This window comes from Larimichthys crocea, chromosome XXI (genome assembly GCF_000972845.2).
Source record: "Larimichthys crocea isolate SSNF chromosome XXI, L_crocea_2.0, whole genome shotgun sequence".
NCBI lineage: Eukaryota > Metazoa > Chordata > Actinopteri > Sciaenidae > Larimichthys > Larimichthys crocea.
The window spans coordinates 21,238,040-21,265,767 of NC_040031.1; the positions used below are offsets into that span (position 1 = coordinate 21,238,040).

Below are 27,728 nucleotides of genomic sequence, written 5' to 3' on the forward strand. Positions count from 1 at the left end.
GTATGTGTGGTAAGCAAGCATGTTAATTTCATCAATAAAAACTATGATGTAAATGTTTGATAACAGAGAATACATAGTTCAAACAGCAGATGTACTGAGGAGTAGAGTTGTCACGATACCAAAATGAGTAACCACGATACTATACCAGAAAAAGTATCATAGTTCCGGGTATTCTCGCGATACTGCTGCCTTTTTTTATTATTATTATTTTTGTCTTTGTAAATTGTGACGCTTGGACTTTGACTTTGCACCTGAATACAAGATCCTGCAGGATACTTCAGGTGTAAAGCATAGCAGTGGGGGGCCGGCGCCAATACTTGCAACAGACAGAAGGGGCTGTCCAAATGGGCAGCTCTTTGAGCAGACAAAGGGATGTGAAAGGAGTGCCCCTCAGGTATAAATATCCAGGTGTCCCCATATTCGGGGTCTTTCTTCATCTTGACCGCTCGCGTGTTGACTGACCTTTTCTTTGCAAAGAAAATAAAAACCTTGTCGGCCAGCAGAAGTCTCTATTTCATTCTTCACCAGCAGCAGAGGAAAATTTCCACGACAATTTGGTGTCAGAGGTGGGATCCCTCGAGTGATAGTCAGGGACGGGACGTGGACAGTGACAGGCTTTCCTGGAAGGAAAACTTTCAGGCTCCAACTTCAAAATCCTCTTCTGAGAAGGGAGGACTGACCGCAAACGCCCCAGATCGTCGCAGCTGGGATTCTTCCACGAATATAATTCAGCAAAATTTATCTGGTGAGCACTGAAATATTGACATTTAAATTTCCTTTCTTTAATATTTGGTTTAAAATTGGCATAAATAACATTTCCGCTTTCACGTATCGACAATCGGTCTGCTTTTTTTGCTTGTAGCCTGAACAAAGCGACCAGGTCTTTTCACTTGTCTCCTTAAACAAAGTGACCAGGTCTTTATTTACTTCCTAATATATCCTTATATCCTAAAATAAGCGATTTGCTTTTTTCACTTGTAGCATAAATGAAGCGACCAGGTCTTTAATCACCTATATCCTTAAATTAAGTGATTTGTTTTTTTCGCTTGTAGCATAAACGAAGCTACCCTTTACAGAGACATCTATAATTGTAATAGTTGTGTGCAACCTCCATTTGGAATGGAGTAAAAGCTCTGCCGAGGTTGGACCTCAAGAGAGGGGCCGATTGTGGATGTTATGAGACGGAAATATGGGGATGAAAAAAAAGAAAAAAGGTTTAAAATATTTAAATGTCTGGACAGCTGAGTTTGGATTCCCAAAAGGGGGATCCCTCAATTTTAAAAACATATTTGTGACCCGGGTGGATCGAACATACTACCACGGAAACTCGTCTCTGCAGACCAAGAACACACCAGCGACTGAGAATCCAAATTAAAAGAGGTATGGGGCCCTTTTGAAAACCCAATTTCTGTTGCTGTGTGTTGTTGTAGGTCTGTGAAGCTGGAGTCCAACACCAAAGAAGTTGATGCTACCCAATTTTCAATTTAAAAAGAAAAACTGAAGAAAAAAAAAAAAAAATCTGAGTGAAAAATTAAGGTTTCTGTAAGAAAATTTGAAAATGCAAAAGGTCAAAAAGAATGTTTTCAAATGTGGAAGGGGGAGGTAGAGACACAAAATAGGAAAACAATGCAGAAACAACTCCCTTTTACATGCGAAAAACTTGAAACAAATTAAATGCAAATTTCACACACACAAAGTCAAACCCCCTTCTCCAATAGCACATAGACTGCGTCATCCAAATCAACACGCAGCCTTCAACATGCCCATGGTTGAAGTATCTGGACCAGAAGGTGCAACACTGGTTTTCCGCCCATGGACTTCTGCTGACATCACAGCAGCTTCACAACACCCGCCTAACCCAACATTATCAGAGGTATTCAACACCTACAGGGGCCTTCAACTACTTGATGGATTAAACAACATTCCACATGTATGGGGAATTCATCTTTGTAACTGTTTCTTAAGCGGACTAAAACCAGACACTGCATCAGCTGTTAAAAGTTCCTGCATTGGATGGAATGATGCATGCCTGTCAGAACTTCACAGACACGCCACACATACCTATGAGACAATCCGAGAACATGGACAGCAAAATCATGAACAGAGAGGAAAAGGACATGGTCGACACAAGTTCAAAAGAAAAAATTCACATGATGCTTGTTTCCTCTGCGGTCAACGTGGACATTGGAAACGCTAGTGTCCCAAAAAATAATTCATCAACCCTGGTGGACAAGTTGGACTGAAAATGGTTAAGGGTTGTCGGAGAGAGATGGATTCCTGCTGACAAGCCAAACCAACTTGTGAAATCCAAAGAATGTCCACACACACATCCACACACACATACTGAACAGGTTAATACACAATCTATAGAGAATTCAGAAAACAGACATGCAATTGCTCAAACATATGTTCAGTACACATCTGATCATTATAAGAAGTTTCCACAACATACATTGACCACTGAAGAACAAAATGTTACATTTTTAGTTGACTCAGGAGCCACAAACTCTGTGATAAAAGCTTTAGAGCTAAATAAAAAATAAAAAAAATTAGTGGAGATTATGTGTACTCTGTTGGTTCATCAGGTCAAACAATTAGAGAGAACATTACTATACCACTCAAATGTGCGGATGGACCAGATACACGCTTCAAACATGTATTTTTTCTCTCAAAAGTCTGTCCCATTAACCTGATGGGCAGAGACTTGATCTGCAAGTTAGACCTTTGTCTGACCTCAGCCCCAGAAGGTGTCAAAGTTCACAGACTATCTGATCTGGAGCCAAATTTTTCACACTCTTTTGTTCACCACACCCAAGACCTACAATATGCATATCAATGGAAATTGCAGCCATCAACTGCATCTGAGCTTCTTACTTTAGCTAGAAAAACACTTTTAACAGCTGCAGTAGATTTCATGACACCAGAAGATCTGCATTGTACCTCTCATGTGTCACCAAGACCTGATGAGCCATATGAGGAAGGTTGGTTGAGAGAGAGATTTGACATACTCACTGACACACATTTATTGGACACAACATAAATGTGCTATATCAGTCTCTCTCACACCAGCTCAATGTGATATGTACAGCCACAGCCGATAGACAAAAAAAAACATCTAATCGATCTTTTTTTTTTTTTCACCTACACTGCAGTGCTACTCTAGGAGTTTACCATCTGATGTGCACACTCAAAGAACAATCCAGCTGGTACCTAAAAGCGCTTCTAAATTTTTTGTTTGTCTGTTTTGTCTGTCTTCTCCTTTTTTTCTGTTGAAAAACAAGCTACAGCTATTACAGCCCTACAGGAAGTCCCTAAGACACCGTGGGCTGTTAGTAAGTATGATGTTGGCCTCATTAAAGACTATAAACCTGTTGTCATTACTCCAAAATTAGACTTTAGACCCTGCAAGACTCAATATCCACTTAAAACAAGAAGCCATCGATGGCATAAAGCCAGTCTTTGAGTCTCTTAAAGCAGCAGGAGTAGTTATTCCCTGTAATGACTCTCCAGTGTGCACACCTTTGTTATGCAATGTTTTCAACCCTGTCACTCTCTTTCCCACACCAGACAATGGACAATAACATAACTGTGTTGCTATCCTCCAACAGGTCTGAGACTGGATCTACAAGAAACTCCATTAACTAACCCTGATTTGGTTGTTTTTTTGTAGATGGATCTCTCTCCCGTGGGTTGTATTTGTTGTTGTCACTAATCATGAAACTCTTGTCCCAGGTATACTCCCCTCTCACTATTCATACTAACAACTCAGATTCTGTCTCTCTAGGAAATGCAAAAAGAGCGGCACTCCAAACCCACCACTCTTGATCCTTTGTTTCAACTCTGGTCTCCATTTCCAGTTCTCTTACAGCAATGCTGCAGTCTGGTGGAGACCCGATAACAAATCAAATCAAATCAATTTTATTTGTATAGCCCAAAGTCACAAAGTACATTTGCCTCGGAGGGCTTCACAACTGTACAGGGAGTGACACCCTCTGTCCTTAGACCTTCGGTTCGAGTGAGGAAAAACTTGCCCATAAAAAAACATTTTAACAGGGAAAAAAGGTGGAAGAAACCTCAGGAAGAGCCACAGAGGAGGGATCCCTCTCCCAGGACGGACAGACGTGCAATGGATGTCACGTGTATAGGACAAATCAACACAAACATATTGTACAATTACAATGACTGACAAAATGACAATGAATCACAATGAATGAAAAAATTACCACAGTAGCAGATATGGTAGCAATAATGACAGTCTAATCCTATGGCAGCATAATTAAGGGATGACCTGAGCCAGCCCTAACTATAAACTTTATCAAAAAGGAAAGTTTCAAGTTTACTCTTAAAAGTGTTGACCGTGTCTGCCTCCCGAACCCAGAATGGTAGTTTGTTCCACAGAAGAGGAGCCTGATAGCTGAAAGCTCTGGTTCCCAATCTACTTTTGGAAACTATAGGAACCACAAGGAACCCAGCGTCCTGAGAGCGCAGTGTTCTAGAGGGGTAATAAGGTATTATGAGCTCTTTTAGATAAGATGGTGCCTGACCATGAAGAGCTTTGTAAGTAAGGAGAAGAATTTTAAATTCTATTCTAGATTTAATAGGTAGCCAATGCAAGGAAGCCAAAATGGGAGAGATGTGATCTCTGATCTTGGTTCCTGTCAGAACACGTGCAGCAGCATTCTGAATTAACTGCAAAGTTCTAAGAGACTTATTGGAGCAGCCTGATAACAAAGAGTTACAATAGTCCAGCCTTGAAGTAACAAATGCGTGGACTAGTTTTTCTGCATCCGCCTGAGAGACAATGCGTCTGATTTTAGCGATGTTACGTAAGTGGAAGAATGCAGTCCTCGAAATTTGTTTTATGTGGACGTTAAAGGACAAATCCTGATCAAAAACAACTCCAAGATTCTTTACAGTGGAGCTGGAGGCCAGGGTGATCCCATCTAAAGTAACTAAGTCTCTAGAAAGAGAGTTTCTGAGGTGTTTGGGTCCAATTACAAGAACTTCAGTTTTGTCTGAATTTAACATCAAAAAATTGTAGGTCATCCAACTTTTTATATCCTTAAGGCATGCTTGGAGTTTAGTTAACTGATTGGTTGCATCAGGCTTGATCGATAAATATAATTGGGTGTCGTCAGCATAACAATGAAAATTGATAGAGTGATTCCTAATAATGTTCCCTAAAGGAAGCATATATAAACTGAATAGAAGTGGTCCAAGTACAGAACCTTGTGGGACTCCATGACAAACTTTGGTCTGCATGGAGGATTCATCATTGACGTGAACAAACTGAGATCGATCTAAAAAATACGATTTAAACCAGCTTAGGGCGGTTCCTTTGATGCCAATTTGATGTTCCAGTCTCTGTAAAAGAATTTGATGGTCAATGGTGTCAAATGCAGCACTAAGATCTAACAGGACAAGTACAGAGATGAGTCCTTTGTCTGATGCCATTAGGAGGTCATTTGTAACTTTGACTAATGCGGTCTCTGTGCTATGATGCACTCTAAATCCTGACTGAAAATCCTCAAATAGACTATTGTTATGGAGAAAGTCACACAGCTGATTAGCTACAGCTTTCTCAAGTATCTTAGACAGAAAGGGAAGGTTTGATATCGGTCTGTAGTTGGCTAAGACCTCTGGGTCTAGAGTGGGCTTTTTAAGAAGAGGTTTAATTACAGCTACCTTAAAGGACTGTGGTACATATCCTGATAATAAAGACAGATTAATCATATCCAATAACGAATTACTAACTACAGGTAAAACTTCCTTGAGCAACCTGGTTGGGATGGAGTCTAAGAGACAGGATGACGGCTTAGCTGCAGAAATGATTAAAGTTATTTGATGAAGGTCGATGGGGGAAAAACAGTCTAAATACATATCAGGTTTTACAGCTGTTTCAAAACTTGCTGTATCAGAATGCAGATCAATGCCTGTTGAGGGCAAGAGGTGATGGATTTTGTCTCTAATAGTTATAATCTTATCATTAAAGAAGCTCATGAAGTCATTGCTACTTAGACCTAAAGGAATAGATGGTTCAGTAGAGCTGTGATTCTCTGTTAGCCTGGCTACAGTGCTGAAGAGAAACCTGTGGTTGTTCTTATTCTCCTCAATTAAAGAAGAGTAATAGGCTGCTCTGGCATTACGGAGAGCCTTCCTGTATGTTTTGAGATTATCTTGCCAGGCTAGATGAAATTCTTCCAGTTTAGTGGCACGCCATTTGCGTTCAGATTTACGTGCCTCTTGCTTTAATTTACGAGTCTGCTGGCTATACCATGGTGCTAGCCTTCTTTGTTTAATTATCTTCTTTTTCAGAGGTGCAATAGAGTCTAGAGTTGTCCGTAATGAGCCTGTAATACTATCAACAAGATGGTCTATTTGTGGGTGGCTAAAGGAAGTAGACAAGTCCTCTGTTACAGTTAGACATGGCATTTGATTCAATGCTGAAGGAATCACTTTCTTAAATTTGGCTACAGCACTATCAGATAAACATCTGCTGTAGGAGTTTCTACAAAAAGGCTTATAGTCCAGTAGTATGAACACAAAGGTTATTAAAAATGGTCAGACAGAAGAGGATTCTGTGGAAAGGCAATTAGATGATCAATTTCAATGCCATATGAGAGAACAAGATCAAGAGTGTGGTTCAGACAATGAGTCGGTTTATTTACACTTTGACAGAAGCCAACTGAATTGAATTGTCTAATAGAGAGATTAACGCAGTACTAAGACTATCATTGTGGTTGTCCACATGAATGTTAAAATCACCTACACTAATTACTTTATTTGTTTTAAGGATCAAGCCTGATGCAAATTCTGCAAATTCAGATAAACATTCAAAATAAGGACCAGGAGCTCGATGTACTGTAACAAATAAAATTGGCTGCGATGTTTTCCAGGTTGGGTGAGTGAGGCTAAGAACAAGACTTTCAAATGAATTATAATTTAGTTTAGGTTTAGGATTTATTAATAGACGAGTCAAACATGGCTCCAACTCCACCACCTCGACCGGTACTTCGAGGAATATGAGTATTACTATGACTGGGAGGAGTAGATTCATTTAGGTTAACATATTCATCCTCCGGCAGCCAGGTTTCAGTGAGGCGAAACAAATCAATATCATAATCAGATATTAATTCATTGACTAAGACAGCTTTAGATGACAAAGACCTGATATTCAGGAGTCCACAATTAATTTTCTTATTTTGGACTGTTGGAGATGTTGATTTAGTTTTTATGATGAACTCCTCTTCTGTTTGTTAGATGAAAGAATTAAGAATGCAAACTTTTTTTCCACTAGACTACACCATGCATCACCTGATCCTGATCCTGATCCTATCACATTGGACCACGCTGACAACTACAAACCTGCTAAAACCGTCACTCCGACAGAAGGACAAAGTGCAACCTTCACCTGCACTGTTTACCCTTAAATTTGACAATCATGTCAAATCAACTGATGCAGACACATATTGGTGTAGACTTTAATTATCCAAACTCTGATGATGACATTGTGTTTTTTATTTTCTTTTGGTTTTTTATTATTATAATTTTTTTTCTTTTTCTTCCTTTGTTCCTTCCTCTTCCAAACAACTGCCATGACAACTCCCATTTTAAAATCCATGCAAATGAATGTGTCGGATAATTAAGTTGCGACTTATGATTAATCAATAATCAAAAAGGGGGAATTGTAATAGTAAATTTAATGTCTTTGTTTCGATCACTGGAGACGCACAACCTCCCCCCTTCTTAATATGGTCACCAGCTCCTTTTGTCTCTGTAAATAGTGATGCATAGCTTTCCCCCTCCTTAACAAAAGGCATCAATGCCTTTTGTCTTTGTAAATTGTGACGCCAAGACTTAACCTTGAACCTGAATACAAGATCCTGCAGGATACTTCAGGTGTAAAGCATAGCAGTGGGGGGCCGGCGCCAATACTTGCAACAGACAGAAGGGGCCGTCCTGATGGGCAGCTCTTTAAGCAGATAAAGGGATGATATGAAAGGAGTGCCCCTCAGGTATAAATATCCAGGTGTCCCCATATTCGGGGTCTTTCTTCATCTTGACCGCTCGCGTGTTGACTGACCTTTTCTTTGCAAAGAAAATAAAAACCTTGCCGGCTGGCAGAAGTCTCTATTTCATTCTTCACCAGCAGCAGAGGAAAATGTTCACAACAGTGTCTGAGCGAGACATAACTTTAGCTTGTTGTTTGTTTTGAAGCGAGTTCCTTTCGAAGCGGAGCTGTCTTCATGGAGTTCATTCTTGTCGGCAGAAACACGAACAGCCAATCAGCTAACAGATGGACCCAGCGAAACAGCCTGTCATATCCCCGGACGTCACCAGTAATAGGCAAACAGCCAATCATTCAGCAGCTGTGTAGTTCGGTTGCGGTTCCAAGTTGGTTTGCTTACAAGGGAGTAGCATGCAGTGAGAAGCCGGGAGGAGCATAGAAGCGGCCGCTATGTAGTGGAAACTGGCACCGGTAGTATAGTAATCCACGCTAGTACCCTCGTGTAAAATTTCTAGTATAGTAGGAACCGTTACAATTTGGCACCGCGGGGTACTGTGTATACCGTGGGTATCGTGCAACTCTACTGAGGAGAGTAAGTTACTGTGCCTTTTCCCCTAACCTCATGGTAAACAAGTACACTTGTCACCATGGTAAGTGTACACAACAAAGATGGATGACAGCTGTAACTTTACAAAAATGTGATTAAAATGACTAAAACCAGACTTGTCTTTACATTGGATGCTGATAGATGAGACTGATCTTCACATCTGAATCTTGATTTAAAGGCAAACAAACAAATGTGGGACAGTCCTCTTTAATCCTCCTACCTGTGGTGGGACATCATAGACATAGACATCTCTCCTCTCTCCTCCTTTGTCCTCTCGCTCCCGAGGGAAGTCGTAGACATCATGGCTAGGGTGACCTCCAGTCCGCAGGCTGGCCGGGATGTCATAGATCTCTTGGGGGTCCTGACTGATTCCACCCCTGTCTCCTTGGTAATGTTTGTCAGTTAGAACGGGGGGCGGGACATCGTACACGTCCTCTGGAATCGGTGGCTCATCATCGTCATTAAGGTTGTTGTGCAGATACTGGCCAGGAGGGACGGGGACTTGTGGCTTGAGTTTAGCAAAGTGGGGTGGTATGTCGTAGGTCTCTTCTCTGATTGGATGAGCATCAGGGATGTTTTTACTGACAGACGGAGGGAAGTCATAGACCTGAAGAGAAGGAGGGAGACAAAGTGTTTCATTTAAACATTTACTTTACAGTTTAGTTTGTACTATATTAATTAACACACTGACACACTATCAGGAAGACACTAATAAATAATAACCTAATTAATATTTACGTTCCTCTGGGCGTTACCCTTTAAGAAGAGAAAATGATAATTAAATGATGATAATTTGAATAATTTGATTTGATTAGCAGATGCAACCAAAAGTACCATGTCAAGATTTGAAGGTTGGAGGTTAAAGGATTTGCGTCACACCGCGGTGAGGTCAAGTTGGGTTTTTGTTCTGTCTCGTCATTTCCTGTTTTATTTTGATATTTACCTGCCCTCTCGTTTCAGGTCACTTGCCCTTCCTCATGTGTCACCGGTCTGATTGTCTTCCCCGCCCTTATTGTTTCCATCTGTTTCCCATTACCCTGTGTATATCTTGTCTGCGTCTCCCTTTGTCCTGTGCCAAAGTGTTTCGTCCTCGGATCGTTTGCTGAAGCCTTTTCCTTGCCTTGCCATAGCCATAGCATTTTTGCTTGAGTGTTTTTTGTTTTTTCCTCGATTGAGTGATTTTTTGTTGTAAATTTCTTAGTCTAGCCTTTTGTTTCTTAGTGCTTAGTTTTGTTGTGTTTTGCAGCCTGTTGATTTTCCTCATTGTGAGTGATTTTGATTTTGATAATTTTTTCATAAAGCAGTTTAGAGTTTTTTCCTCCTTTGGAGTGATTTTTGTTTTCCTTAGTTCAGGCCTGTTTTTCATAGCCTGCCATAGCATCACTCTGTCGAGAGGGTTTTGTTATTTCAAAATAAATAAGCTCACTAACACCTCTGCGAGTCCGGCCTGACAATTTGGACTTTGGCATAGAAGAGGCAGCATTCACTCTTGTGCAACATTAAACAGTCTATTATTTACACTGAGAAGCTTTTCCTTCCCCGTGTTAAGCTTTACGGTAGTTTGTTGCTTGTTAGCTGGGCTAATAATCAACAAACTTTTGCCGTGCTCTGTCCAGGTTGAGTTAACAACTCTGTGTTTGTTTGTATTATTCTTAAAATCAGCTTGCAGACTTGTGACATGTGCTGCAGGTGCTAACTTGTTTACACCCCAGCTGAAACAGCAACAAGATTCATCATGGTCAAGTTCTCAAGCTAAAGAATGAAGGAAGGCATGCTGAAAAACCCTGGCAGAAAGAAGGGTTTGCTTTTTCTGGGAAAAATGGTACACCTGGACCGTGATTACACATCGGAGTTGCTGAAGAATTGAAGGGAATATAAAATAAGTGAAAGCCAGCCTTAAGGAAAGAAATATAACATATCTCTGTTCCTGGCCAGACTGAGAGTGTTTTACAAGGAAGGCACAGTGATCAACTGCTCAGAGGAGGTGGCGACAGTGGACATGTCAGAGAGGGGGATATTAGTGACTGTTTTAAAGCCTTTAGAGTCCCTTTTGGACCAGGTCAACTAACTGACTTGGCAATTCAGTGGTAAATATAAAAACAGCAAGGATACAGCTTCCATGCAAAACTCCAGCTCTAGGCCTTTTGTGGCAGAACACTCGATAAGTAACCTGCTATTCCCAAGGAACAGAAACGCTTAATGTTGGGATAAAGTTCTAAGACAGGTCTCAGTTGAACAACATTTGACAACAGGAATTGTGTCACAAGAGAGTCACAAGTACAAACAAACAACTCTATATATTTACTTAAATTACTTTTTTCATAATGTCTTTGTGATACAAAGGAGTGGGATAAAGTGGGAGAGAAATCGGCTAACATATTGGCTTACAAATTAAAAAAGCACATATTCGATGAGAGCCTTCGGGAGCAATTTGGGATTCAGTATGTTGCCCAAGGACACTTCGACATGCAGATTGGAGGAGCCGGAGATTGAAGCGCTGATCATCTGAATAGTGGACAACCCGCTCTACCCACAATCACAGCCCGCCCATCCTTCCATCCATCCATCCCTCCATCCATCCATCCGTCCGTCCGTCCGAGAGGTGTAAGGAAATGAAAGATTTTTTCCTATTCTGAAAGTCACATATAACCATGTACTCGAGAATAACTCCACCTTTCTGGAGAGAAGCAGTAATTTCTTAAATATCCAAAGGAGGTAAAGATAAGCTTGAATGTGGAAGCTATTAGTCAATATGCATGATGAATCAGAACTATAATATCTTCACTCGTATTTCGGCAAAAAGACTTGATTCTATAAGTCCAGATCAGACATGTTTTATCCTGCCAAGGCAAACACAGGACAACATCGGCAGATGATGGATGTCTCCATTTTATCATTCGAGCTCTATAATACTGACCAAGGCCAAGAATAAAAATAAACAGGTACATATCAAGCTCATTTGGCCTGAAAAGAGGGACTAGCCAAGGCTATCCAGTAAGTCCACTACTTTTGCATGCAATATTTATTGGAGATAGTCAAGATATTGTCCAGGATAATTCCACGATAATATTAGTATAGTAGTAAAAATATAGTAAAAATATATTTTAAAAAATATATAGAATTTTTCTATTCGTGGATGATATTTTAATCCACTTGTAACACACAGAGACTTTAATATTTAAATTATTGTCTTTCCTAGATATCTTTGGCATAGTTTCAGGGCACAAATCGAATATTTAAAAGATCCAAATACTTACTATAAGTCTAACCAGGATATAAGTTCCACCTTGCCATATGACATTCCGAGGGAGTTCTCACATGCCATTGCAATAACTATTTATGTTCCAACCTCTGTCAATGCTTCATGCCTCCTTCACAATCTAGTGTCAGCAGCAGACATCGCATCCACAGTTCCTCCTCCTTATTTCCGTATACTTTAATGATGCTTCCCTGTCCTCCACTCTACCCACCTTCATCCAGTAAGTTAAACGTCACACATTACAACACAAAGACTGCTTTAAAACCACAGACTGGGAAGTGCTCTGCAGACTGGCTGCTTTACAGACTACATCGACTTCTGTACAGAGAATACTGTGCCTGCCAGGAAGGTACAGTGTTTATGTTGGATAAGCAAACCCTGGGTGACCCCTGAGTCAAAGGCCCTGCTGGATGAAAAGAAGAAGGCTTTCAGTCCTGGGGACAGAAGAGCTGGAGAAGGTACAGAGATAACTTAAAAGGCAGACAAGGAAGGGCAAAGCCACCTATGGGTCCAGGTTGGTGGAGTGCCTTCAACTTAACAACACTAGAGAGATCTGGAAAGGACTAAAAACTACCTCTGGCCACAGTAAGAACAGTGGGAGGAGCCCAGTATTTGGAGAGAGAGAATGGGCAAACAAGCTAAATTTGTTTGACTCTGCTCACCCTGTCCACCAGAGTATAGACCAGTCAGTGTTTCAACTGGACTCTCTATGGCCATGGAACATCCCATTCTGAACCACTTCAAACCTCAAATCCATACATCTACCAACCAGGCATTGGGGTGGAATACATTGGAAGCACTGTAAGGATCATGTTTTTACAGCCATCACTGCTGCTAACTATGAGAGTATGTCACACTATGTGACACTTTATGACTGCATGTTACAGCAGCTGTCATTTACATTGTCAAGTTCTCTGATGATACAGCCATTGTGGGATGTATATCAGAAGGAAATGAGCAAGAGAACAGGAGGGTCATCACAGACTCTTTGGACTGGATGTGCTGACATACTGCGGTAAGCCTATTCTGTCACTTCTGGTTGTCTGAAATACTGCTACTGTGTTATCTGCTCTTGCTCACCTAAATTGATTTTCTTGTATTTCCCACAACAGCGGTTATATACCTGTAGTAAATGTATTAGTATACTTGTTTTGCCTATGCATGAAAAGGTTTCCTATCCTCCAGTGACTCTCAGTACAAATACTTTGTTACTGTACTCAAGTAGAATTTTCGGGTATCTATACTTCACAATTTTTTTTTGTGCCAACTTTTGACTTTTACTTCTTACATTTTAGCATAAGTATCCGTACTTTCTACTCCCTACATTTTCAAATCAGGGTCGTTACTCTTGCGTTTAGATGGTGATTTTTTTTTTGTGCATACGCAAAAGCTGCACACTGCCTGTTACGCTCCTCCAGCCTTTGAGGTTGCTTTTTGACTTTTTGGCTTTTTTCTCTTTTGTTCTGGTCTCTGTGGAGTCATGCCCTCTCTGGTAGGGTTGTTTTTAGAGAGTTTTTGTGCTTTTTTTAAAAAAATGCCGCTTCCACCTGGACACGCTGCCTTTGTTTACTCCAGGGAACAGCTGATCGCGCTAATGCTGGCCGGCATAGGAGCAAGACCAGCCGATATACCAGCTAAACTCTGGAGGAAAAGACACTGAGGATGCAGAGGAGGGTCGGGACGGGACAGGCTTGTAGAGAGGAGAGGATTTGGGCCGTGTCTCCCTCTATTGTTATGGACATGTGCAGTCTCCTAGCAACAAATGGACGAGCTAACGGCCCTAACGTGGAGCCACGCAGAGTATGAATGCAGTCTAATGTCTTCACAGAGACATGGCTGCACAGGGACACTACAGACCATAACATCTCCGTTGAAGGCTTCCACACTGTCAAGGCCGACTGGGATTGTACCTGTCACATCACAACCAAAGAACAGCTCTGTAGCCCGGATGTTGACCTGTTGACCTGCTAGCGGTTGGACTCTGTCCATATTATCTGCTGAGAGAGATCCCACATGTTGAGAGGCACCTAGCTGCAGACCTCCACTGTCAGGCACCTATCTCCACTGACAGGCACCTCCACTATCAGGCCCGGAAGTGATGACGTTTTTTGGGGGGTGGGGAGGTGGAGAGGACATTTTGAGAGGGTAATTTTCATAGATGTATATAGACACATAGACATATATACATAGACGCCGCATTGAGCGCAGAATCGTACGTCGACGTCGCCGCCATATTGGATGTGGCAGATCTGCCCGTAAACTAATACAAGGAAATGGACTGAAGTTCATAAAGCGCCTTTCTAAAAAGTTCTTTAAGTTAATGTCTCTTATACATCCATTCACACACACACCAATATATCTGGGAAACAAACAGGCACCAAAAACAACGTATGTAACTTTTAAAGTGATGATTATAAATGTTTACTCCTTATGTAAGCACCAAACCATCATATGTATTTTTTTTTATGCTGAGTGTTTACAGCTACTAATGTGTGTCACACTGTTACTGTGATGATAAATATTGAAATATTTATATTTAACATTTAATCTGTGGTCTTTAATAACCAGATCCTTAAATTTAGATGTGACATGAGGGTTTTCTGAATAAAGAGCACTAACGTTTACATTTAACTGATTTTAATAATCGTTTTTATATTCACATTGATGAACATGTACACACACACACACACACACACACTCACCACCATTGGACCTTTTAATATATATAGTTTATATATATATATTTTGTTCTTAATAGATGGTTACATGTTTACATATGTTGTTTTTGTTTGTTTGTATACTGGAGTATAGCAACAAAAAATAATTTCCCCCTGGGATTTCTGATTCTGATTAATAAACAGTAAAATTTCACCATCAGTATCAGTAAAACGCACCATGCAGACAACGTGATTGATTGGATTATGCTTAGAAATGTATGTAAACACACACTGAGGATTTACTTTCCTGTTTTTTGAAGATTTGTGCAAGTCATCATTCAAAACTTTGAGTTAAGGATCACATCAGTCCTGTGTTTACCCCTCCCCCAACACACACACAAACAGTGATGTGATAGTTCTCACATAGACGCAGTCAAAGACCTACACATGATCTCTTGCTGTTAAAAAGATGTTAGTCAAGGGTATGCATTTAATGTTACTGTCTAGGCTAATATCTATTTGCATACCAATAAAGTTCTTGAACACCATGCACATTGAGTTCGCAATCCCTCATTCTTGTACAGCAGTTTTATTTTTTGAATGTGTTTAGGAAAGATTGACCAATGTAGCTTTTTGTATTGATTTCAGTTAATTTTTCTTTGCTTGGACAGACTGTAGGTCCTGTAAGCTATTCCCTAAAATGGTGGTTTTGTCCTTCACAAGGTTACCGGTACTTTATACTTTTATACTTTAAGTATATTTTAGAGCCTGTACTTTTCACTTTAACTTGAGTAAAAAAGTCAATACTTCAACTTTTACTAGTCTGACACTTTACGAGTCTTTTTAAACACAGGTAACTATACTTGTACTTGAGTAAAGAATGTGTTTACTTTGACACCTCTGTAGTTAGCAAAGAAAAAAAATATATAATAGAATAATAAAGATTTTATCCACCACTGCAACAATGCAAAATAAGAGAATCAAATGTGGACTTGATTATCAGATCTCTGTCTTCTAAAGGTATAATAGTAAATTATTAATTTCAGATTATGATATCGATTTGTTTTTGTCTTACTGAAACCTCAGTGTTAAGAAGAATGTGTTAGCTTTAATAAATTCACTCCCCCCACTGCTCACAAATACCGGTTGAGGAGGTGGAGTTAGATCCATATTTGATTCAATTCCATTCACTAATAAATTCTAAACTAAATTAGAATTCACTTTAAAGTCTTTACAGTTCTCTCTTTAAAGTTTTTCACATTAAACCTGGAAAACACTATAGCCAAATATTATATTATATTATTTTATTCTCAGTTTCATCAGGTTTGGTCCTTAAAACAGATAAAGTAATTATTGTAGGTGATCTTAAAGTTACAATATGTATGATATTTACTATATTACATACAATGTGTCATCAGAGAGTATGGAAACATGCTCTACTGAATCACAGGCTTCTTGACAAATTACTACAGATTCAGAGAGCCTGTTTTTTTTTGTTCAGTTGGTTTCCACCCAATTACTCTGTAAATCAAAAAATCGTCACCACCTGTCATTTTAATCTTACGAATACCGCAAGATTCTGTCTTGATAGAGGACTGCAGAGGTGCCCTTGAGCAAGTTACCACACCCAGGAGACCACTCTGTATGGCTGCCCTTCACTCCACTATCTCTCTACATTTTATGTCTGTGTGGTTGTAGAAACATGAGAGAAAAAAACATTTTCCCATTGAGGGATCAATAAAGTATCTATCCTAGTATCTATCTACTCTGTACTTATATAGCACCTTTCTAGTCTTCTGACCACTCAAAGCACTTTTACACTATATATCTCACTTACCCATTCAGACACTGTTGACATTGGCTGCCATGTAAGGTGCCAACTGCTCATCAGTCTTAGGAGCTAACCATTCATAAGCATTCACACACTGCTGGTGCAGCTCTTAGGGAGTTCAGTAGGGGTTCAGTATCTTCCTCAAGGACACTTCAACATGCAGACTGGAGAAGCCAGGGATCAAACCACCAATCATCTGATTAGCGGATGACCCGCTCCACTTTCTGAGCCAATTTCTTTCTCTTCTTTACTTCACTAACTGTTTGTTATGTTTGTTTATTCTATACCATCTGTATGGATGGAGTGTGCAATTTTATCAAACAATTTGTAAATAGTGTAAAGTTTTGTTAATATGTGATTCAAAATAAAGGAATCAAACCTGCTGAACTGATAATAAAGCCACTACCATTGACTAGTCTTATTACAGTCTCATTACTCCTAAATTCCAGCATTTGTTGTGTTGTCTGTGAAACACCCTGACAAAGGACCTTTGCCCTACTGCATTGGTTGAATGAGAGCAGACTTATAAGTGAGCGGCTGTGGCTTAGAGGTAGAGCGGGTCATCCACAAATCAGATGATTGGCTAGTCTGCATACATACTGAACCCCAAATTGCACGGTGTGTGAATGTGCATGAATTGTTAGCTCCTCAAACTGATGAGCAATTGGCATCTTGCATGACAGCTAATGCCATCAGTGTATGAATGTGTGTGATTGCGGGAATGAGATATGTAGTGTAAAAGTGCTTTGAGTGGTCGGAAGACTAGAAAGGTGTTATATAATATAATAATATAAGTACATAAGTACAGTAGTATAAAAGTACAGTCCATTTACCATTTATTAGTGATGTGTCGGTTGTGAACGATAGGAGCCGGCTCCCGTCCGTCCGCAAACTGTTCTTTTTCTTTTTTTAACTTTTCTCTTTAGGAAAAGTACCTGTGGGCATTGACTACGGGTGTCACATGCATGCTGTGCAACCAGTCATGTGAGGATTGACAAGGAGCATACCACCAAGCAGGGACGGGGCGGGGGTAGCACTGCTGAGACCGTGACAGGAGACAAGAGGAGGGAGACACGCTGAAGGAGAGACAGGAGTGAAGACGAGAGAGGAGTGTGGTGCAAAGATATATCATTTTTTACACTATACCAAAAACATTTTGGTTTTATTTGTCCAGATGTCAGTGGTGGGCATTAACAAAGCACATTTACTTGAGTGTTGTTATTTAATTTATATATTTTTTCAGTACTTTGCGTGTGTGTGTGTATATATATATAATGTCAATGCTTAGGTTTTTATAAGCGTTTCTATCTGCTTTGTGTAGCAGAGTGGTTCAGCAAGTTAGTGCATTCATTGGGTGGTTTCAGGGAGTTACAAGGGATTTTACAACTGCAATTGGCTAGAGCAAATTATTGAAATTTAAGTGATATATGCGTTCACATACAAATCACAAGTCAAAACAGTGCTAAATCTGCCTGAATTATATAAGGTATAAGTGGTAAAATGAAGAACCATTTGGGAGCCGAAAGAGCCGGCTCTTCTTGGTGAGCTGAGCCAAATGATCCGGCTCACTAAAAAGAGCCGGAACTCCCATCACTACCATTTATAAGTCTGTTAGTGTTATTAAGATTGTTTTCTTATTTGATCTGACCATTATGGCCATTCTTATGATGTAACACTCTTTTGCAATTTAAGCTTTTTTCAGGAATTGCCCATTCTGTATTGTTGACACCTTAATGGCAACCGATGCCATGGGTGATGGGTGAATGAGATATGTAGTGCAAAAGTGCTTTGAGTGGTCTGGATACTAGAAAGGCGCTATATAAGTACAGTCTATTTACCATTTATAGGTCTTTTACTAATTACCAACTGAACTAAAAATGGAAAGTTTACCCACAAATAAAATTGTTTAAATTGCCAGTATCAAACAATTCTAACAAAATTGTTATTTGTGACACATAAAAACATAATAACTCCTAATCCTTAGGCTTACCGTCTGCTGCATGTTCTTGTCTGTACTTGCTGGGGTGTCATATATATCTTGACCACTGGAGGGCCCCTTCACCACCATTGGAGGGGTGTCATACACCTGAACACAGAGAAGAAGGCAGACTTGTTTTCAGAGACACACACACACACACAGAGTAAAGACGTGCTATATCAGATTGAATACAGCATACATGGGGTGGCTGTGGATCAGGAGAGCAGATTGTCCACTAATCAGATGATCAGTGGTTTGATCCAGTCAGCATATGTGTCCCAAATCGAATCACCTCAATTGCTGTTGCCATTAGGCGTGTCAAAGTGTGTACAAATTGGATAAATCAGATGAGTGGTCAGAACATTAGAAAGGCACTATATAAGAACAGTCCATTTACCATTTCTCATTTACATGGGGTAAGCCTACACCTCCTACTATATTCAATCACTAGCTTTCCGCATGCTTTACCAACTTACATGTGCCTCCTCCACATAGGATGTGTTGATTGGGTTCAGGAGTTCCTCAATGTGCTCCTTTCTTGGGCTGGGCAAAGCCATGCTTCTCTTGAGTCGTTGCATGGTTTGCCAGAACTTCCTTGAGGCCAATCTCCATTGTCTCCCCAAACTCCTCCCATACCTGAGTTTTTACCTCAGCAACTACTGAAGCCTCAGCCCTTCTAAACACCCGGTACCTGTGTGCTGCCTCCAGAGACCTCTGAGCCAACCAAGCTAAAAAGCTTCTTTCTTCAGCCTGAAGGCCTCAGTAGGAAAATGATTTAATTGAATTCATATATTTTTATATGAATAGTTTTCCTGTTTGTGTTGATGTTCCAGTCTAAACATTTCTGCACAGACATAAAAAGATGCCTGCGGTTATACTCTTTACCCACATGTTATACACAAGTATAACATCTAGTGTACTGTGCTATGTAATAACTAGGTGTACAGTACCACACAGCTACACTGTGATGTTACTGCACAAAAGAGCTATAAGGATGGTAAACAATGTAGATTTGTTTGCAAACACACCAGCACATTATTTTTAAAGTCAAATATCTTGAAGTTGGTGGAAATTGTAGAATGTATATTTTGTACAACCATAAAGGGAATGTGGATTTCAATATGTAGGGTTAAACTTTGGAAATATTTGGACGAAGTACAAATATTTATACAAATATATATATATCTATATATTCTATATATTTATATATATATATATATTTATTTATACAAATGGGTTCAAATGTTAAAAATCTCCTGCACTCATGAAACATGAAAAAAAGTTCTCATTCAGACCACAGAAAGGGCACTCATTAAAAACTATGCACTCTAAAGAAGAAATTAATAAGAGATAATGTCATAAAAATCAGGGTTACACAGCTATTTAGATGTTTTAACTTATATGGTGTTTGTTCCTATTTATTACATGTCTTGAGGGCACTTCCCTTTATTGCTGTTTTCCTGAGACTGGCAGGGGAAGGTAACGTTCAGGTTAATGTATAAATAGAGGGATTCCAGGGACAGGTCAGAGAGGTGACATCTAGATTAGGGACATACTGGCTACTCATTAGGGGATATGTTGAAGAAAACTGTTTAGATGCTTTATATGCAAATTGTCTGTTAACAATTTACAGGGGTTGAGACAGCCCATCTTTAGGAAAATGTATAAGAACCAACTGTCAGCACTCCTCAGGGAGCCTTTTTCTCTGTAACTGCTTTAGTGTGTTGCACTGTGAAACGCTCCTCTTGTACAAGAACAATAAATTCAACTTAAACTTTGATGCTTTGAATCCGATCCTCCCTATTTAAGGGTTTTTCTTTAAAATTCCCATAACATCTGGTGCCCAATGTCGGGCACCAATATCTGTTCTCCTCTGGAAGCAACGGCACTGGAAAAAACCTGCAGGTATATTGACTGAAAACCGCCACAAGGTTCTTAAAACTCTGTTTTGGCGTAGGCCAGGACCAGCTGAGAGAGGAGGCAGTGACGGGGTCAACCACACAAAAAAGAAAAAAGAAAGAAGGAACGAACCCACAGGATTGGGAAAACAAAAAGGTAAGTTGATTTCGATTATTGGCTAGAGACCTCAGTTCAGTTGGGAACTTCAGCTGGGAACAGGGTGCCTCAGTCAGGGACTAGAGGGTAATGTCTTTGGAACGACAATTGGAAAACTTGATCCTTCAGGCCTGAGTAAACAAAAAGATGTCAGAGAAGTCAGGGACTTTGTCAGTATAGTGTTGCTTGTAAGCTAGATACTTAAGGTAATACTGGGAGTCTGGGACACCAATAAAATAAAATAAAAAAAGCATACATAGTGTTTTTCTATATAAAAAACCTAAAATAGAAACTGCACTTTGGGAATAATAATAAGAGAAGTAAAATAATCTTATCATATGAAAATACAATTAAATTAAAGAAAGAAAAAAAACTTAAAATGGGTAACTGTCACAGTCGTAAAATAGAACGATATAGTGGAGATGCCAAACGTATGGAAACATTAAATCCTGATAATGTTAAATATCTTAAGAGATGGCAGAAGAAGTATGATTTTGTACGAAGATAGGATGTAAAGGAATGTGAGGAGTTAGTGAAAGCTATTAGTGAGAAGGAGAAAAGGAAAGGTAAGTCAAGGAAAGAAGGACTGTTACAGGCCAAGTTGTGGCTGATAGAAGCTAGGGCCAGACAAGCTGGTATTTAGAGAAAGAAAATAGAAGGAGAAGAGAAAGTTGTTAAACGAGAAGAAAATGCAGGTGAACGGGAAGAAGCTCAACAGAGCAGTGAAAAACAAACTAGCATATATCCTGTCTTGTTTTCTGCCCGAGACCCTGCACCACCAACTGCTCCACCGCCTCCCGTCCACTCACCCTACAACCCCTTCCTGAGGGTTAAGGACACTCCACAAAAGAGAGAGATGGTCCCCCGTTGGCAATCTCCCCTAAAGACACAACACGGTACAGTATACGGACGCAGCAGACATGCAAATGAGACACAGAGTTGCAGAGGAATAAATTTAGATGACGATGATGAAAATAACACGACTTTTATCACACCCATGATTGAGCTACCAAACCCTAAAGCAGGCTTAAATGTGAATGGAGCAGTGCAGCCACTCACAGTGAGCGTATTTAGAGCATGGACAGACCAGGATGTTAGAGATGCAACAAAAACCATAACTCGTCCCAAAGAGGATGGCGAAGCTTTTAGTGAAGAGATGAATCAACTCTTCAAGAGTTTTGGTTTAAATACTATAGAAGTAGAAAGAGCAGTCAGAACAATAGCGTGGAGGTGGTGAGAACAGGAGAATGGACAATGATGTGTGCTACAACTGTCAAAGATTTGGACAAACTGCAGAGCCCGGGCAGGACAGGAGAGAATAGGATTGCACCGCATGACTAACTCCTGAAGCAGGTTATGCAGACACACACACACACACACACGCACACACACACACACACACACACACACACACACACACACACACACACACACACACACACAGATAAATGACATTACAGACACAAGCACAGCAACAGTTGATGAGACAGAGGTAGATGAGATTTTATCATTACAGACAGCTGAGATTCTACTATCACAGGAAGGAACTAAACTATGGATAAAATTAGAAGTGCATGGGAAAACAATAACTTTCTTGTGTGACACTGGAGCCTGTAGAACAGTTGTGCGATGTAGCGAAACAGAAGAAAATTCCCCTTTGCAGCTAAATAGCGGTTTGAGAGTCAGGTCAGCCACAGGGCATATAACTATTGAACCTTTGACCAAACCACTAAAAATAAGTGATCCTAAAACAAAGAGAAGTATACTGGCCTCAGCTGCGTCATCACAATTATGTCCCGTTAACCTCTTAGGGAGGGATCTGATGACGAAACTAGGAATAGCAATAGTACCGGACAAAAATGGTCTCGGTATGAAAGCGTGCCGTAAAAATATAAAAACAGCAGACAGTGATTTCTTTAAAGAGCCCAGCTGTAAAGTAACTCTTACTGAACTATATTGGGACCAAAAAGGGAATTGCACTTGCGCGGTGAGTCTCCAACGCCAGAAATGAAACTGTTTGGGGGGGGGGGACTCACACCACACATTTCGTGTTCAAAAATGATAAATTCACAGTGGAAGGATTTTGGTGAGTTGATCTCAAAAATAAAAAAGATCAAACTATGAACAGACAGAAGTTATTCGCACCTAAATTAAACGTGTATTGCACACTTATTTGAACTTGGTCACACAAGCGGTCAAGGCTGTACACCTTACTGGAGAACCTAGTCTAGACTAAACCCTATCACCGATTGATACACTTTAACTGCTGAAGAAGAGTTAGAGCTAACCAATCTACCTCAGGTGTACCTCTGATGTGGGACTCATTAAAGGGGTACAATCAGTTAAAATAACTCCAAAAAGCTCTTATAGGCCGTATCAGAGACAGTATCGACTTAAACCAGAAGCTGAAAAAGGAATAGCACCAATAATACAGGATTTACTGAGTGCAGGAGTTATTAGAGTGTGTCCAAATGCAGCATGCAATAGTCCTTTGTTTCCTGTGAAGAAAGCCGCCCCATCGAGAGGATGGAGGATGGTACAGGATTTGCAAGTAGTAAACAAAGCAATAATACCACATGCTCCCCCTGTACCAGACCCACACACTCTGTTAAATGAACTCAATCCAAAAGCTAAATATTTTACAGTGGTAGATTTAGCTAATGCATTTTTCTCTATACCACTTCACAAGGAAGATCAATTTTGGTTTGCATTTCAGTATAGAGGTAAAAAGTATACACTCACAAGACTCCCACAAGGATATTGTGAAAGTCCGACCATCTTTTCAATGGCAATGTCATCTAACTTAGCACAATTTACTCCCCCGAGAGGAAGGCAGCTATTATTGTACGTTGATGATATTTTGCTGGACTGCAAAACTGACACTGTTGCTCTATTAAAATATTTAGCAGAACAGGGCCACAAAGTAAGCAAAAATAAATTGCAACTATGGAAAGAAGTAATGAAATATCTAGGTTTCAATATCTCTCTTGAAGGTAAACATCTAGATGAGAATAGGAAAACTGCGATATTATATGCACCCAAACCACAGACAAAAAAACAAATTATGTCTTTTTTGGGAATGACTAACTTCTGTAGAGCATGGTTTGCAAATTATGCTGAAGTAACACATCCACTTCAAATGCTTATCTATGATCAACCCATGGCAGCTAATGATGTGATCACATGGACTCTGGAGGGAGAACATGCGTTTGTATAAGTAAAATAATTACTAGTGAGTTCAGGAGTTTTATCACTCCCAGATTATATGAAAAAAAAACATTTATACAAATGTGTGATGCTAGAAGTGGATTTATGACCAGTGTGCTAACCCAACCTTTTGGAGGAAAACTTAGACCCATAGCATACTATTCATCTAAATTAGATCAATAGCCAGAGCAATGCCGCAGTGTCTGCAAGCTGTACAGGCCTCAGCCTTAGTAATACAGAGTTCAGCTACAATTGTCTTATTTCATCCATTAACACTGAAGGTGTTAATGGATGAAACAAGATGCTCTATTGACACAGTCAAAAATAGCCTTCATGTCTCCAGCTCGACATCTCAATATGACTATCCTACTCTCTCAGCCTCATCTAACTATTGAAAGGTGTACAATTTTAATCCCAGCAACGCTACTACCAAACAAAACAGAAGGCGCTAAACATGACTGTGTAGCTGAAACCATAGAAAAAGAATTGCCAAGAGCAGATTTAACTGACGTGGTATTACAAAATCCGGATGTAGTGATGTTTGTGGATGGATCATGCAAAAAGAACCCGGATGGGGAACAGTAGTGGATATGCAGTGGTAACTATAGACAAAGTGTTAAAATCTAGAGCACTCGCACCTCACCTCTCACACCTCTTGCACTAACTGAAGCATGCAAATTAGAAGCAGGGAAGAGAATAACTGTCTATACTTATATGCATATGCATTTAAATACCTTACATGTTTTTGCACAACAGTGGAAAAGTAAAGGTATGATCACATCCACAGGTAAATCAATTTTGCATACAACTCTGATTTTAGCCTTATTAAAAACTGTACAACTACCACTTCAGATAGCAGTATGTAAGTGTGCAGCCCACATGACAGGTACAGACTTGGTTTCACAAGGAAATCGTACAGCAGATGAGGAAGCAAAGATAGCTGCCGCTAGACAAGAATACCAAGACATATACACGGCTGAAGAGATCACACACATTGACCATGACATCTTAAAAGATATGCAACAAAGCTCACCTGAATCAGAAAAAATATCTTGGGCGAAAAGGGGGGCGACAGTATCTGATAATGAGTTACGGAAATGACCAGAGGGCAAGTACATATTTCCAAAAAATGTATTTCAATTTGCAGCAGTATTGACGCATGGATTAACACATGCGTCAACAGGGGGAGTATGAGCTAATAAATAAAATATATACAGCATATGGATTCCAAAATTATGCAAAGTGGAAACCAGAATGTCCAAGGCAGATTAAGACCAAGACCAGGTAAAATGCCTAATGCTCAATATCCATTTTATACGATATGCATCGATTTCATTGAATTAAATAAATGTAAAAATAAAAAGTATTGTCTCGTGATCATAGACTTATACTCAAAATGGATTGAGGTTATTCCAACCACACGAAATGATGCAATAACAATAGCAATAGCTTTAGCAACACATATTGCACCAAGATTTAGATTTCCAGAAATCATATATAGTAATAATGGACCACATTTTAGAAATGATGTAATTGCTAAATTAAGTGAACTGTTTTCCATTAAAATGAAATATCATTGTTCTTATCATCCACAATCAGCAGGACTAGTGGAAAGAACAAATGGTACAATCAAGACTAAACTCGAAAGCCACGGACGAGACAGGAAAAGGATGGGTAACCTGTTTGTCAGCAGCAATGCTAAGTCTTCACATACAACCTAATAATACAGGACTGTCACCTTTTTGTATGGTAGACCTTATAGAGTACCTTTGATTAATTTCAAGGGAGATGACACAGAATGGACAGAAACAATAGATTATTATTGTAGATTATATGAGCAAAATGTTGAAAAACAAAGAAACTATGTCTACAGTTCTCTCACCCACAGAGCCAGTCCTTGACCAGGAGACACCTGTAAAACCAGGAGACTGGGTATTTACCAAAACGCTTAAACGCAAGAACTCCGAGTTCTCCAAGGTGGGAGGGTCCATTTCAAGTACTATTCTCAACACCCACAGCAGTATGCATAGCTGAGAGAACAACGTGGATACACCTGACACATTGTAAACGAGCACCGATACCTACAGATAAGTAATAAATAAAACAGCCACTTACACCTTAGGTATGATGACAGAGCATCCATGGCACCCATTCAGAAGAATGGGATGCGGAATGAGGGGGTCTATAAGTATTTTTGTAATACTTTTAATACTTATATTGATACCAATCATCCGATTCTCCGAGCAAAATGACTACGCTGTCGAAGGGACAGATACAGGAAATCTTTCCTGCCACATGCCATCACATTGTATAACAACAGCTAGGTCATAATCTACAATTTACGGTCACTTGACATTTCTCCCTACTTTGCACAATTCAACACTGCCAATTTGCTCTATATACCTCTGTACAATATATTTTATTTTATTTACTATTTTATTATGTATAGTTTGCTTTTTATATTATATTTTTATTCTTATGCTGTCTCTTGTCACTGTGTGTAATGCTGCACTGTAATTTCCCAGCTTGGGATAAATAAAGTAAGTAAGTCAGTCAGTCAGTCAGTCAGTCAGTCAGTCAGTCTGTCTATCGAGAAATGACTAATGTAACTCAGACCCAAAATGACAACTCATCTCCGCTTTTCAGAGCAAAACGAAGTAACTTAATCCCTAAGGTGACTATTTACTGCAAACACTGGGAATCTCCCTGTGTGGGTAAAATAGACTTTTATGATGTAGCACCCTGTGGACGGACTGACCAGGAAGCCTTAGCTGGGGCAGACAAGTACTTATGTGTAATTAGACAGAGGGGGCTTAGGGCTTAGGAGCATAGTGTGAAAAATGGAGTTTGGTAGGGTGCAACACAGGGAAGCAGAGTTGGGGGTATAAGCCATGGATAGCAAGGACAGAGACCTGTGGAGGGAGTCGCCCATCACTGTTAGAAAGACTTTCCATATTTAAACCGGCACATCAACCAGGTTGTGGAGCAGGAGAGTGCAATCCCCTGATAATAACAATAAAAGATCCTTGTTCTGATGACTCTATGACTTTTGTGCTTGCAGCATATGTTAAAGGCACATATCCTAAGGGACATATACAGTTTGAGGTTTCTGACTCAACTCCTCCCTCACCATATATAGGACCAAACAATCATTCCCATGCTCCTCCCCTTGGCCTTGCTCTGCTCTCTTGTCTGTGTCTAGTCTTTTGTCTACTGTTGGAGAGACTCTCCCTGTAATGCTCTCGAATCTATCAAGCATCATGGATTTGATCAACTGGTCTCTAAGCGCAATTGACACCATCTTCTCAAAGAGAAGCCCAGGTTCGGGGGAACCTGTATGTCCTGCCGGAACGTTTGCAGCTGGTTACTCGATGGACGCCTGGGAGAAGTGGCGGGTCGTGTGTCTGGCGGCTCTTTCTGTGGAGGACGTTGAAGACATCTATCTATTCGGATTGTTGATGACAAGTGTCTTGCTGATTGGAGCGGGCATGGCACTGATTCATTGAGGCATGCGGAAAACGCTGGCAGCCGTGCAAAGTCCCATAAAGCTGCCGGCAATGATTGAAGCACTGAGCACAGCTGTCGGGAACCTGAATGGGGCCGTGAACCGGAATATGGATAACATCGCAGTGCTGGAACGCAAAGTGGACGACATCACAGAGACTATGAACCGGAACATGGTCACCATTAAAGGATCGATGGAAAACATCAAGAACAACCAGGATATGGGCTACATCATGGAGAAGCTGACAGTTTTGCAAAGGCAAATGGATCGTTTTGGAGACCAAGCTGGCTGAGAGAGCCTGTAGCGGATAATGCAGCTACGGGGCCCCAAGACCAACAAATTCCAATCTTATCTTGACCTCCCCACACCTGCAGAGCCTTGGCCAAGGCTTCTGCTGGAATAACAACTCCCCCGGATGATCACTACAGCGAGACGCTCTTTGCCCTACTCCCCTATCTCCCACTGACACTTGTTGACTGTTCTGCCATGGCCTGATCAAGGCTGTCTCCATAGCAACTGCCATGCCATCGCCATAACATCTGCAGACTGAGACTCCACGATTACGGACAGGGCGGGGCACGTCTCCAGGCTTACGCACACATGCACAGACTTACAGATATG

General features: G+C 40.2%; 1 protein-coding gene across 2 annotated transcripts in view; it reads right to left on the bottom strand.

Annotated features, from left to right (window-relative positions):
* The window catches only part of bcar1 (BCAR1 scaffold protein, Cas family member), a 131,959-nt gene that overhangs the window by 4,491 nt on the left and 99,740 nt on the right, over positions 1–27,728 (bottom strand). For both annotated transcript variants that reach the window (XM_019270303.2, XM_019270304.2), the window contains exons 4-5: positions 18,353–18,448; positions 8,836–9,222 (exon numbers count right to left, since the gene is read on the bottom strand). In XM_019270303.2, coding sequence (XP_019125848.1) covers positions 8,836–9,222; positions 18,353–18,448 — 483 coding nt within the window. The remainder of the gene's footprint in view (positions 1–8,835; positions 9,223–18,352; positions 18,449–27,728) is intronic.